Below are 14,910 nucleotides of genomic sequence, written 5' to 3'. Positions count from 1 at the left end.
GTTTTCGTGGTTCGAAAAAGAACTCCGATACGCCGTTCGACGCTGGACGTTGAGGCCAGATTTTCGACGACACGGGGCCCTTAACACTATCGCGTGAAAGAAAAGAACGAGAGGCAATCCTGCCATTGCTCATTGAAGGATTATTTTTCCTCCGCTACACACGCGCCGTACACAGGTAACGCCTCTCAAGAGTGATTATTGCTCTCGTAACGCGGCCAGCTGGTCTATGAATGAAGTTCGTGGCACGATTCGGAGCCCCGATCACCTGAGCGCCGACTCTCCACGCATCTGACGGCTGTACTGGTAAGGCTCGGCTACTTCGGCAGCCAAGCGCCAGTCGAGCGTCGCATTGGTGACGAATCCCAGCGGAGTAAACGCCTCCGGCGCGTCCACCAGGTTGGAGCAGCGGTGTAAACCCACGCGCAAGCTGCTTGGGCTCAGAGCGAACTCCAGGTTGGACAGCGGCCGCGTTGAGATGGCAGGCAGCAGGCCGTCCCGGTGCGGAACCAGCACCGTGATCTGGATTCGATTCGGTGCCCGAGGGTCGGACGTGCCTGCACCACGTGTAGGATACGATGACGCGTTGCTGTGCTCAGCAAGCATCTGCAATTCATCCGCTGCAGCCAGAATTTTATCGTGTATATACCCTACAGACGGCAACCACCTTAGGATTGCTCTTAAGGGCGTGAGCTACTTGGAAGCTGTTGCGGTATGTTTCAGTATGAGTATACGATTAAGCTGTTTGCTGGAAGACCGTAGTTTGAATCCCACCAAGTATTCTTTTTTATTATTCCTTTGTCGGACAGGCCCGAAACGAGGCGCGACAAGAACCTACCACGCTATCGCATAGTGTCTGGTATGAAGGAAACAATGATTCGCATAAAAGGCAATCTGCAAAAATTGCGGATGGACTCGAGGCACTCCCTATAGAGGTCATTATAGTTTAGTTCTGCGTGTGTTACGGTGGTGAAGCGTACAGTAAGTTGTTGAAATTCTGACAAAGTGCGCAGGAGGCATCACTGCTGGCGGCGCTGTACTTCCTGGTGGTGCTCGAGGAAACGGTGATAGTTTGAACAACTGACAAGGCCACATGACCATCAAAACAAGATTATCCTTAGGCACGGGAGGGCCTCAGAAAAATAGAAAAGAAAAAAAGCAGGATACTGAAAAAAAATATTTTCTTGCAATTTTTTTTCTCTGTGCACAAAAAACAAAGTTGAGAAAAAAGTATGCAGATACAAGGCACATGTCCGAATATGTGTGAAAGCTAAACTTTCGTGAAGCGGTTACTTAAATGCTATAAAGCTAATAAATTCGACTGGTACAAGTGCTTTTATTGACATCCTATGAAACACAGAATCTTATGCAATGTTTATGCACTACACGGCTCACGAGCTACATATGTAGAAATCCTAAACAGTTGATGCGAATGCACTCTGCTGAGGGTCCAAAAGTGGGCCCTCAGTCGCAAGAAAAAAATTTGACAGTGGCGGTTTTCTTTAATCAAGAAAAAGGTTTACTTCTAACACAGATTACTCTTGTGAGGACCTTCTCGAGCTTGGCTTATTTATTGCTCTCATTCTGTCAAAGAATGGCTCCTTGCGGAACTCCTGCCTGCCATTTACTCTCAGTATATCTGATAGCCTCCATTGTTCGCTGGTGGGCTATCTGCTTCCACAACGCTATAGTCGAAGCGTGTAGCTCTCGCTAAGGAACGGTGCGCTATAACGGAGAAATGCACCGCGCCATCCGTCGTATCACGAACGTGTAACTTTCGCGTCGCGTGTTTCAACGGCACACGCGAGTCCGTCACACTTGCCTGTGTATCGCAGCCTAGCGGTGAAAGGCTCGGCGCCCACGTAGCCGTCCTCGGGCGGCTGGCAGAGGCCGGCAGCCACGGTGACCGGCGCGCTGTACACCTCGAGGCCCACGTCGCCCTCGCCGTTGACGGCGCGCGTGGCGCACTGCACTCGGCTTCCTGTACCGGCAGCAAGAACCACCTAACCATTGTTCGTGCCGTCGACGTCCACTCGGCAGGGCTACTAACGTTATGGAACTGTTTCACAGGGACAAGCTAGACCTGTTCCATCCCTGTTAAACAGCAAAATACAGCATGACCTTCCGTTCTCCAATCTGATATTAGCTAATATACACCGTGCAGTTAATTTTCTTCGATTGCCTTTGCCAGTGCTCTCCAACATGTATACATGCTTCTTTCTTCTGTGTGGCATGAGCGCGGCTTGAGCATGAGCGTGTAACAATTTTACATGTATTGGATGATGCACACGGATCGACAGACAAAAGAAGAAAGAGAACAGAGTGTCTTAAAGAGACAGAGCGAGAGAGCACATAAAGTTCTGCAGTGGGCCAGAAGAACGCACTTACAAAAAAAGAGACCTGCGCTCGCAGATCAGCATGTCACCGCACCATCTTCTGAAGTGACGCTGAGTCACAGCAGTACTTGTTGTTGGGCTACTTTGCGAAACATAGCTGTTAGAAAAGAGGCGCACGTGCCAGAAGCGCGATCTGATTGTGAGGCGCACCTTCGTAGGGAATTCCGGATTAATTTTAACAACCTGGGCTTAGGATAGGATAGGAATAAATTTAATTGCCCACAATGCGAGGCATACGGGCGCTTTTGCATTTCGCCCTTATCGTAAGGCGGTCGTCCTGGATTTCATCCCGAGACCTCGTGCCTACCGCAGAGCAATGCCATAGCCGCTAAGCCACCTCAGCGGGTCACTTACTGCGGAGCTAGCGAAAAATAGTGTCAATTTTTAGCGAAGTTCCATTGTAGAGCAAATATGCTTCCGAACATTGCTGAGTACTAGCACGTACTAGCACTAACAGCGACAAGCGATCCACGTGGCTTCAACAGAAGGACGTTTGCAGTTTGCTTCTCAATATTGAACGAGTGCTTGCCAACGGCTCTATATTTCAGCCATCAAACACATTCCACATGCAGTGTTACTGAGATGCGAATAAAGCGCTTGTAAAGTAATATGCTAAATTTGCGATTATACAGGGGATACCGCGGTAATTCGGATACGCAAACTGTTCATATGTATTGCCTGTAAGTCTGTCTTCTTAGCAGTATTAGTGTTATAAAGGTGAAGCGATCAAGTCGTCAAATGGAGGTAAAACTGTGTGGTCACAAATATTGTATATTTAGTATTCTCTTCTATGAGAGTGATACTTGGAAAAAAGAAAGAAAAAAAGACTGCCCACCGAGGTTACGACGCATATTACTGGCTACTTTGTCGTATGGCTAAGAGGTTTCTTTCAGACGCCCATTTTTGACCAAAACTTACCCGATGAAAAGTACACGCTGTCCAACGTGATCGCTTTAATGGGAGCGAAGAACGCCTTGGACTTGATGTCCCGCAGACCGAACGAATCGTCCGGTGCGGCCACTTTCCAGTGGAACTCTGTAAAGCTGTCGTTGATGCCTTCCTTGGCGCAGATTGGTCCAGTGCGCAAGTAATCCGGATGTTTCGGGTTGCAAGACTGTTGAAATGGAGAATCGATTTGTTTTAGTGACGCTTGCCACCTCGCACTCCCGATACTCGTCACTGAAGCGACAATAATACGCCTGGCCAAACCTCTTCTGAGGCATACCAGCACAACGCTACCGTGCACGTGTCACGTACGCGGGCACTGGCCTCACAGATGTTAACTCAGGTGCAGCATTACGGACAACGAGAGATTATTTAAAAAAGACGAGTTATGAAGTATTTTTGCAAGAAAGAAGGCATAACATAGCACACAGATTGCCTGCTATCAGCCATTACAGTGCAGTGCAGTATCTGCAACCTTTCAACCCTACATCTCATGAATAAAGCAACGAAGTTGGCTACAACATTCATATTTAGTTAGGAGGTATACTATAAGAACAGGAACGTTTCCACGTAGGATAAATTAAGTACTTTGACGGATGTTTGAATGGTCTTTGTCTGCCTATAGTTTCGTGGGGGGTGCTTTGTGTTTTAGGCATGGTGCTAGGGTTCAGGGTTGCCTTTAGAGAACGCCAAACGGAAGTATGTTAAAATTTACTGCACCATATAGATTCTACATTTATAAAGGATCCAAATGCACACAACTTTTATTTATAAAATAAGGCAAACGGGCTAAATTAGTGCTGTTTTTTTTATAAAGGCCACGCATTCTGACACTGCTGCAGGTACGCTCGTGTGTTCGAAATTTTGGGATTGCCAAAGTTTCACTAGCGTGCCTTTGGATGCGGCCGAGCGTGGCAAGCGCTTTTCTCAAAGAATGCGGCTACTCGCACCGATATGCAGCAGAGAGGGTATCCGTGAATAGGTTGTGGCGACGCTTCGTCAGCGTCGTCGTAGTCTCGAAGAGACACCACGACTGGTTCAGAGGGAAACGTGACCGCTGGAAGGAACCTCACGTCCTCGATGTACACGATCATCTTTGAGTCCTGCGGAGAAAACAGGAGTGTACATGCATCAGGGACTAGACGGTATTCATTGAACCAAAAGTTAGGCAAGCTCCAATTTTGGAGCCGCTGAGTAAGCCAAGCGGCAAGGACTTTCGTTCCCGGGTTTGGAACGGGTCGCTGCTTTGCTACCTTCAACGCAGAGCGGACGCTGCTCCAGTGTGCGCGTGGGTCGTGATATTTGTTTATGTCGCCTTACACCCAAGACACGACACCAACAACATCGCACCACTCCCTCTCACCTGTTACCACCACTCTCACAGGAGTATCCCCAGAGAGGGAGGGGGCGGAAGGTGAACAGATATATATATATATATATATATATACATATATATATATATATATATATATATATATATATATATATATATATATATATATATATCAATTTTAAACTCTCATATGGCTTCGTATATTTTCTTCTATGTGGTGTGTCTTCTTATTTGCAATCCTTTTCATCTTGGTGTAAATAAGGTAGAGCGAAAGTTAACACTAATACTAAGTTAGGACTGGATAGGGCGGGAAAGAACGAGAAGGGCAATCTATGTAACTCTCTATCACTTCCTTTGCGTCCAGCTCGCTCTTCCAGCCTTTCTTGTCAAAGTCCGGTAACCTCTTTTCGAGAACCCTAGGAAATTTTTTTTATTCAAGCGCGCATGCGAGCAGATGCCCTCGCTCTGGATGTCACGTAAACAACGTGGTTGAGCCGAGAACTGTCTCCTGACATATCTTTCTTGTTATGATTTATTTTCTTGCTTGCGAAAATATGGAGAGTGAAAATTCGCAAATGAGGGTGTTTCCGTTCACTTCTGAATGCTCTCACTTTTAAAAATTCGTCTATGATTGCCTTTTCTTTTTCTTTCTTTGTATTCTCGTTAGGCAGAAAAACGTGAGTCGATAGCAGGAGGAGTACCTTCGAGCTCTACCAGCGTCAAAACCTGGAGCGGTTGGTTTCTCACAGGGTCAGCTACTCTGTTGTACAAATAGATAATTGGCCTCATTTTCTGATTGGAGAAAAGTTCCCTTTTCGGCAAGTGGCGCCCACTATTCGCGCGACTAGCGTCTCGTCTTTGATTAATTTGCACACGCTTCATCATCGCCCTGTTTTGCCTCGTCTAGGCAACCGCAGCCGTGCTAACTGCAATTGAGACATGTAAATAAAAGCCTCAGATGTCAGCGTCAACAGAGGCTAATAGGACCCTCTCAACAGACCCTTTCTAATAGGACCCGCGCGGCTGGCGCTTGTATAAATTTATAAGAACGGCACGTGAATAACGTTTAGCGGCCATAGCACTTACCAAATTTTTGCCAGAAGCATCCTAATGTTTATTTGTGAGCTCAAGAACAACAAGCGTGCCCTCAACAAATTGTGTCTCGTTATAGGTTGTGTCCAGACAAGCCGGGAATGTCGTAGCCAGAAGGGAGGGGTGGAAGGGGAGCACACCACCCTTGAGAAGTGCCCACGAAATTTCTGTGTTAGTATGCCCCCCCCCCCCCCCCCCCCCCCCCTCCTCGTTCACAATTCCTGGCTACGCCATTGGTTAGGTACAACGACAATGCCACGTGCACGTTACCTTCACGTCGGCTATGCGGTTGACGTCTTCCTTGAGGTGGAGTGTGAAAGCCTCTTTGTGTTCCTTGACCTCGTCGTAGAGGATCTGAACCGTGAAAACAGTCTCGTTCAGGAGAGGGTGAAATGTGAGTTCTGCGAGACAAAACAGAAAAAAAGAAACGGAGAGAGAGAATAAGGAAAAAGGAACACAGCTTGAACATAGGCGGGCGTTTCGCGCACACTAAGAATATCGCTCGCGCAACGTGTGCTGCTACTTGAAAGGACAAAGTGCAGCGCCACACACACGAGCGCCACCTCGGTCGCGTCGCGGAGGTGAGAGGAGGCTGAAGTCCTTAAGCGAGCACGTTTAAACGCAACGCGCGAAACGCCGCCCAAGAAAATACCTGGCGTGTTCCAGCCCCAGCGTCTGGACTCCGCGCCACCACCCGGCGAGAGTATTCGCTCGTCGACTCGAGCTGCCGGCACTTCTTCCGTCATTGGGCCGATCCATCACGCGAAGCGTAAGGGGTGGGGGCACCACTTTTCCGCGAACTGCGGCAACTCGTTCTCAGCGCGGCAGTGTCGTCGCGGCGGGTGCTTTTGGCAGAAACAGTGACGGGACGTGCTCGAGCGAGGCCTTAAAGGAGACGTGCTGCGTGCCGGCTGCTTGAGAAAAATGGTGGCGCCGTTTCGGGCCGACCCCGCCACTGGGCGAGCTGGCCTCGGCGTAAATGAATTGTCTCGCGCTTCCGTTGTGATGACTTATTTTATCGTATATTTGTTGCCCTCTGTATCTTAAAGCGTGGGACGCATTTTTGGTCGCAGACTTCGGAGAAGAAAAGAAAGCGGCTCTCCCGCTCAGTCATGACAAAGAATAGCTGAGCTCTGGGCAGTCTGGAGCAAGAGCAAAATTTATTAGCCCCTTCGCTATGTTTGCTCTTTCCAGAGCTCTGATGCTGCGCTCTTGTGTCATTAACGACCAACTCGCGCAAGAAAACAGCGACATTCATTGTTTGTACTGCTCCACATTCCGATACTTCTGTTGACTAAAGTGGCGACGTGTGCACGTCCATAAGTACCGTGAACATAGCCGGCGCAAATGTAAACCCAGTATAAAACAGTTATTTTTTTTTAATTTTCTGTTCTTTTCAGAGCCTGCGAACTTCGGTAGTGAAAGAAATAAGAGCGGCTTCTCCCTGCCAAAATGGATCCAAGTTCGTTTGCCCGCTTCTACATTGATGATTTGTAACTGGTTCTCGCTGCCTAAATTAAACAATCTGGTCCCGTACTCACAAAGCGTTCTCATGCTGAAAGCGTTCGTGCCACACAATAGTGATGTAGGACATATTATTAGCGAAGGCGATGAGCCAATGAAAAACAGCACTTACGAACGAAAAGCTTTGTGAATTCGCCGCCTGCTGAAGACGCACGAAGAGGGCCTGCTGTGCCATTCTCTCTGCATGTGTTTCCGAGGCCGTGCGCGTGCAATATCATCACATTTTATGGCAACACGCGACATGCCTTTAGTGCAGTGTTTAAAATGCGACGTGTCCTGTAAAACTGATTGTTGCAAGTAATTGTTCTCAAGAAAAAAAATATATAATGCGTGGAGGGTTGTATGCTGTTAAAAGGAACAGAGCGCTCATACCTTGCATTAACTGCTGGTAGCTATTGAGTTGGCCTATAGAGGCATTAGCAAAATATTATGTACCAACATTTAAACTATTCAAATAATGACGGAGGCATCAACTGAGGAAGTTGGTGGGTCCGTCGAAGAACTTATTAAGCAAGTAATTGTGACAAGCCAGCGTTTACGTAGCCTTCTTTTAATACGTTGTACGTTTGTTGTACGAAGGAAATGCAATCAGGAGTCGTAATTCGCCCAACTAGGTAAAAGACAGTATCTGTGCATAAGCTGGTTAATTAGCCAGCTTTGTTGCCAAAGCCACAGGATGAAACATCGTAGCCGACATGGCCTGTACAGAACATTACTGCACGCTATATGCAGACGATTCCTGCTGCAATTTGCTAATTTCTTTAACTGGAATTGTTTTTGTTGATAAGATGTTTATGGTCTGTCGAACTCTGTTCTGCAATCAACAGCCTTCTACAACGGCGCCTCGTTCAACTGAACGGTAAAGGCCGAGCTGGTAGGCCATTATCAGTGTGCGTGAAAACGCCTGCACCACAAATTTCTACTCAAGGCAAGCGAGTAACATTGGCTGCATCAGATGGCGAAACGATACAGCATTCTATCGCGTCATTTGCAACGTTTGAAGGCCAAGGGCAAATTCACATTAATAAGTCAGGCAAGAGAAGGCGCGTGCTGCCGGCAGAAAGTGCGCGGTAGCAGCTGGAACAGAATCGACAGTTGCCGGAGGCGTAAACACAAATTGCAAGTATGTCGGAAGCACTCACGCGTGTGCTGAAAGTAAGCCAAAATATATCAAAGGCGCGTGTATTTATTCCAAAGGCAACCGGAGGTTGGAAGGCTGAGGCGTTCGGTATCACCACCGGTCTCACTCGATCGCACGTTGGTGCTGAGGAAACCACAGAATAATCTTTCTTTAAAGTCGCGTGCGTCGTGGTGGCTATACGAGCAGCGAAGAGCGACAAGAAACGTTCCGAATATAACCGAAATCATGCGCTAACATTTCCATCACTTCGTCATTTCTTCGTCATTTTGAGCGCACAGCAATAGCTTGTTCGTAGCCAGCCGGCCAGCCAGCCAGTGACCCGTCGTGCTAGCTCAATGGCTTTGGAAATGCTCCGCGGAGCACAACGTCGTGGGTTCGATCCCAGCCGCGGCAGCTGCATTGCGATATGGGCATTGGATGCAAGAACGCTAGTGTACCCACTGAGGCATGCCTCATAATCAGATCGTGTTTCTGGCACGTAAAGCATCAGGATTCGTTTTCTTTTTTTTGGTGGCCAGCCAGCCCTCGTCGATGAGAAGAGGCCACCCCTCAAATGATGGTATCGCGAAGGGCAAAATGGTATAGGTTATAGGTTTCTCACTGTGCGCGTTAAGGTAAGGCAACTGTGACGTATTCAGTAGCTATATAAGTATTTTATTTATAAGATGTTTTCTTTAGCTGCACCAAATTTTTACAAATTGCCTGTGGCACATGCCACAAGTCTAACCCTATATCCAAATTACTCGATGACGTGGCCATTACTTCTACAAAAATTCATTGGCGTTCCAGTTAGTGAGTATTTTTTTCGTTCAGAAAATGAAGTTTTATGCATTTCGTCGGACACCTCGAAAATAATTATCTCAAGATTGGTGCAGTCCTGAGAATTCGTTCCAAGTGAATACGCCTTCAGAACTCATCAGCTATTATTCGTAGATTAAGATATGTGCCGTAAGATATTTAACTATAAAGTTACTTAGCGTAATTATGTTACTTATTGAATTCAGCATTTAGATTTCTCGTAGAAGCAATGGCAGCCTCATCGAGTAATTTAGATCAACGGTTAGAAGTGCGCTATTTGCTTATAGAAATTTTGAATTTCTTATCCTTGAGAACGAATACCGAATAACACTTTGGTTTGAATAGTGAATGCACATTGTATGCGCGCCTCTTGTATGCTTATACATATATGATTTTTTTAGTTTTCTTTCACTCAGTTTTAATTTGCCATCAATTTGAGCCAATAGTGTTTTGTTCCTTTGCCAGATTGCCAAGTTTTGCAACTTCTAAAGAAGAAGAAGAAGAAGAAGAAGCAGAAAAACAACGACGACGACGACAAGAAAAAGATAAGCAAACGAAGACAAAGAATAAGATAAACGTAAGCTACTTTATTTTTATTACTTTTGTTCTAAACCCCAGAAAATTGCTCTAATAAATTTAAAAACACATTAGCTTACCTTTTAAAGTATCTCGCGGCTGTTGTCATCGAAGCAGGCACTTATTGTGCCTACGACTTTGCCTCCCTAAGCTCAGAGCCCCACAGCACGTGGGCACAGCACAGCGCACCCAACGCCGCCGATGTATCTCTGCCGGTATAGTGCGCAAGCGCGCTGGGCCGCCCGTGGTTTCTTTGACATGCCACTCGCCTCTGAGTGCGCTCAGTTTCTCTCTCTCTCTTTTCATGTAAGCACGTAAATGGTGGCCTTCATCTCAAATTGTAATGCGAGTTGTGATGCAAATGTTTCAGCAAAATATTACGCTGTTAACGAGGAAAGGGAAAAAGAGGCCTCGTGGGATACCTTCATGTGCCTCTGACCTTTGCACTTACACCGCAGTTTTACGCTTAGTGCGCCCCGCTACACTCGGGGCTGGTGGCGTACGCACCCTGCGACAGAGGCTGGTAGTCTTTGCCCGCTGTGGCCGATCCGTCCCGGCTGTAGACACGCACCACCGACGTGGCGCTGCAGTCCCCCTGGCGCACCACGGATATGGCCAGGCTCACGGAGTGGTCCGGGTTTCGGGGTTCCTTGACAGTTGTCCGCGTCTGCCTGAACCGGATCACGGGTTCTGGTGGGATAAGGTTGCAGGAAAATGCGGTTTCAGATGCCAATGTATTTATCATGCCTCTCCAACTCAACAAATGTATTTCTCAGTTGTTAATCCTCCCACTTCGCTGCCCGAAAAAGTCGCCTGATTTCAGCCTGAACTTCCGCAGGATAGTTTTTGAGTTCATTGGCGTTCACTCACTCACTCACTCACTCACTCACTCACTCACTCACTCACTCACTCACTCACTCACTCACTCACTCACTCACTCACTCACTCACTCACTCACTCACTCACTCACTCACTCACTCACTCACTCACTCACTCACTCACTCACTCACTCACTCACTCACTCACTCACTCACTCACTCACTCACTCACTCACTCACTCACTCACTCACTCACTCTTTCCAGCAATCGCCGCTACGGCATAATTACATGCGCCTCCTCTGTCACCGACACACTTTCGATGTCCGCTAATATGCTCAGTAGTAAATAACTCAAATTAAATTATCAATTTTTACTAGTTGGGGGCTCCGGATTAATTCTGACCACTTGGGTTTCTTCAATCTGCACCCAATGCGCGATACACGAGCGCTTTTGCATTCCGTCCCCGTCGGGATGCGGCCGCCGCGGCCGGAATTGAAACTCAGCAACAAGTTTGCCTAGACTATCATTCTATTGACTCAGTCAGTATACCTCTTCAGAATGTTTAGCGAAATTGCTGGGCGCGAATACTTTGGTCCGTGGGAGTGTATTTTTCGAGTCCTTCAGCGCGCACTGCGAATAGTCCGGCCACTAGCAGACCATAAGTTATCCTATATAGGACGCGAGATTCAGTGCCGAAGCAGAATGTCAAGTGTCATTGACTCTCGCACACGGTTTTGTGAAGAGTGCAGAATGTTATCATTATTTCGTCATCAGGACGGGAACAGTGAGCATAGCCTCTACATGAGCTACCAACGAGTAATTACATTTTCTGAACACAAATAATTAAATAAGCCACGTTTTTTGCTGCCCAACGCACGCATTTAGCCCTGCTGTTTGTGCAGTGTGGTCACGCACGAAAAATCCCGGGATACGGCAAATGAACTCACGGTCCGACTCGTCCCGGATGCGGATATTGGCGACGCTCGGCTCCCCCAGCATCGCCACGCCGGCGGTGCTGCTGCGCTGAGAGCCGAGCACCAGCCGGAGCTCTTCGGGGCCCTCCTTGACGCTGTCGTCGCGGATGTGGAGCACGCACTTCTTCTGACGCTCCCCTGACACGAGAAACGGCGCAGGCATTGAGCTGAGACTTTATTCACAATCTCTTTGCACAATGCATTCCGTTTAGCGAAAACGAAATAAATGGAGCGAGAAATGCAAATGGCAGAGGACATTATCTTTGCTACGTCACACCAGGGTAGGAGCAAACTAAAAGGTGGAAAGAAAGGAATAAGAAAGCATGAGCACGGCAGTAAAAAGGGAACGTCGGAGCGTCCGAATGCGTTCTCACATTCAATTCTCTCATTATTTCTTTTTGTTCATTATTTTTCATTAATTATTGTTTCATTCATTATTCATTTATTTTTTCGTTCATGCACTTTCGTTCATTATTTCACATGCAATTTCGTTCACTAAAGAGTTGACTGCGAAGTCTCAACAAGAATCTGAGCAGCACCTTTATTTTTTTCGCTACAAAACTCCATTTCTAGGATTACCGTCACCCCTGGCAACGTTCAAGCCAGGATGCCGAACCGACGCCGAACCGAAAGCCATACCCGAACCGGAATTCTAGCCGAAACGGTTCCAACATACAGGGTGCAAACTGGAGAGCTCCTACATAAGTGATTGTTGGAAATAATTACTTTTCCGTTAGCGCACCCCACGAGAACATTGTTCCGGCTCGTGAGTTGCGTCATGTGCGAAAATTGGGATAGACGATGGGTTTGCGCTGGTCACCTCGGCCGTGCCAGTTGTGTTCCGCCGCCGAAATGCTGTTTCATGAGGGCATCGCAGAAACTCACCGTTTGCGCTGAAGCTGTTTCGGCCGCTGGGCCGTTAGTGTGTACACGGTAAACGCACACGTCGAGACACGCAGGAGCGCGAGGAAGACGGTGTCCTCGAGGAGAGGAAATGGGAAAACCAATTAGTTCGACAGCACGGCTTCTTGTAAGAATATCACCGCGGTCGCTAATGAACGCCGCCGCCTGCTCGGGCTGGAAACGGCACGGTGAATGGGCGTTTGTTCCGTGCCATGGTTCACCACACGTTTGGCGCCTCCAAGCAGAGGACAACGCTCTTCGATTTATGCAAATGATTCCCAGGGCACAAATATGCGAGATTTGTGTTGTTGGTTTTTTTTGTCTGCGCTTAGTCAGCGCAAGACTCTACGCAAGTGCTGTTAAGTAATAAATATCGTCGTGGTGTCTAGCATAAACTGTTCTTGTTGATCGTTCAGAAGCCTGAATCTCTTTACCTGTTATTATTTTTAAGAACAGCAGGAAATTGGCGATAACGCTTGCTGGCTTCATTACCTTTTATGGAGTAGAAGTTTGAAGTTGTCATTTCTGTAATACAGTGTGAATGCGCGCTTTGTCACAATTCACTCCCCCCCCAGTCCAGTAATAAAGGCTCCAAGCAAAAGAAAAATTGAGTTATAGGCTGCTGACAAGGCGTGCAATCCGGAGGGAGGGAGCGCGCACAGCGCACTGGTGTCCGACGGGTGCCGCATGCGGCGGAAGTTTTCGCTTCCACTCGTGCGACGAAGGACGAATATGGAAATGAGCCGGCCACTTATTTGTGTTTTCCTGTGTCGTATAGTTAAGGTGGCGCATCATGTTACTTTAAGCTGTTTTACGCAGAATTCAGGCCGCATCCTATTTCACTTATCGAGCAAAACTTGGCAAACATGCCGCACAACGTCCGCAAGTTATTTGTAAAGCCGAGTGAAAGGAACTATTTATAAGGTGCCTCTGGCTTTACTTTCATCCTTCGCAGAAAGTTTATTCTTCTGCGAGATGCTTTGAGCTGCGCAATTTATGATCGCGCTGCATGCTCATCATGTGCTAATTTTTTAGTTGATTTGTGGAAATTGGGATGCATAAAAATTAAGGTGATTCATTGTATGTCCGAGACTATATTGCATCATTTCACTTCAACATTGCCGCTTGTAATCCCTGTGCATGTGCTATACTATTATGCTAGACTTAATAATGCTATTTGCTTCTTGATATATTATCGGTAAAGTTATTTTTCTTTAAAAGCCTGCAATGTTATGTCGCTAAATTGCAATGGGACATTTACAAAAAAAAAAAAAAAGCCTTACGATAATTAAGTTAGGACCGTGATAATTCGGTTTAAAAATCAGTGTGTTTATACCACTCAGATGACTAGTGCTTTTTACTAGGTGTGTGGGAACATTCAATTTATTGAATGAATTATTTATTTAAACTAAAATGTAAAAATTGTTAAATTTGTTTATGGGATCTTTTCAAATTTTAAATCTTGCTCGAAACATTCGATGTCAGTGCATGCGTACTGACGCTCCTAGTGGTGTGTTTCTCGAGATAAACTCAGTTGCAAGTGGGCGTCTTTCCTGTCTTGGTCTCGTGTTTCCGCAACACTTCAGCGTTCCGCTTTGCAAGATAGAATATTCAATATTTCGGCTAAGAATCGAGTAGTCTCGACTCGAGAATTTGCTATACGAGGTTGTCGAATATTCGTTTCGTTCGAATACTACAAGGAACAACAGTTCTTGCAGCCTACAGACGAGAATAGCAGATGCAAACAGAAACTCGTATGATTGAATCTCGTTCAGCAGGTCTGCAGTTATTGTGCAGACGATCGAGTTCATCAACAAACACGCAGAAAAGGTCACTTATGCACAATAGTCACCAGCTATTGGGTAAGCACGTCTACTTTTAGGCAGACTATGTGTTCACTGTTTCGATTTAGACGGACAAATATGCGTATATTGTTTGACCAAACTCAATAATGTTTGGATTCCTTCAAACGATGCTCGGCGCTGTAGTATTGCTTTTTGCTCCCTTTCATTGATCATTATACACTCTACTACATGCATTTGGGAGCTCCTGTTACTCCTTTATTTTTATTTTCACTGTCATCGTGCACCAGATGTGATCTTACTGTATCACGGCATGCATGTGTCAAATAATGTATGCAAGCCTTTTGTTGCCGAACAGGCTCCACGAAATTTTTCATTTCACTTTCTTTAAGAAATTGTAAATATGCGATATTATACTGGATATGCGACAGTCGTTTTTCTCAAATTCTCGTTTTCGATTATATTTAATAAAAATATACGATTCGAACGTCGCTGTAAATTTCTACCATTTCCCCTGCACTCGTGACAAAGGAAACGCGGGGCGCGGCCCCACGTGGCACATATACGCTGGCGACGACACGGCCTTAAGATGACCGCCTTCTTGTGTGTG

At 46.6% G+C, this 14,910-nt stretch overlaps 1 protein-coding gene and 1 long non-coding RNA gene across 2 annotated transcripts in view; one reads left to right on the top strand and one right to left on the bottom strand.

Moving 5' to 3' along the window:
- Positions 1-14,910, bottom strand: part of LOC126535760 (FRAS1-related extracellular matrix protein 2-like) — a 252,070-nt gene that overhangs the window by 21,324 nt on the left and 215,836 nt on the right. Inside the window, exons 10-16 of the mRNA XM_050182550.3 lie at positions 11,569-11,733; positions 10,310-10,492; positions 6,034-6,164; positions 4,289-4,441; positions 3,312-3,507; positions 1,820-1,978; positions 266-554 (exon numbers count right to left, since the gene is read on the bottom strand). Of these exons, the coding sequence (XP_050038507.2) occupies positions 266-554; positions 1,820-1,978; positions 3,312-3,507; positions 4,289-4,441; positions 6,034-6,164; positions 10,310-10,492; positions 11,569-11,733 (1,276 nt within the window). The remainder of the gene's footprint in view (positions 1-265; positions 555-1,819; positions 1,979-3,311; positions 3,508-4,288; positions 4,442-6,033; positions 6,165-10,309; positions 10,493-11,568; positions 11,734-14,910) is intronic.
- LOC140217303 (uncharacterized) lies at positions 7,162-11,611 on the top strand. The gene is made up of 3 exons (XR_011893789.1): positions 7,162-7,225; positions 9,692-9,803; positions 11,524-11,611. It is a non-coding gene; the product is annotated as an uncharacterized lncRNA (long non-coding RNA).

Source organism: Dermacentor andersoni, chromosome 4 (genome assembly GCF_023375885.2).
Source record: "Dermacentor andersoni chromosome 4, qqDerAnde1_hic_scaffold, whole genome shotgun sequence".
Classification (NCBI taxonomy): domain Eukaryota; kingdom Metazoa; phylum Arthropoda; class Arachnida; order Ixodida; family Ixodidae; genus Dermacentor; species Dermacentor andersoni.
Note: the sequence above shows the minus strand (reverse complement) of the source record. Positions and strands in the feature narration are given on the sequence as shown.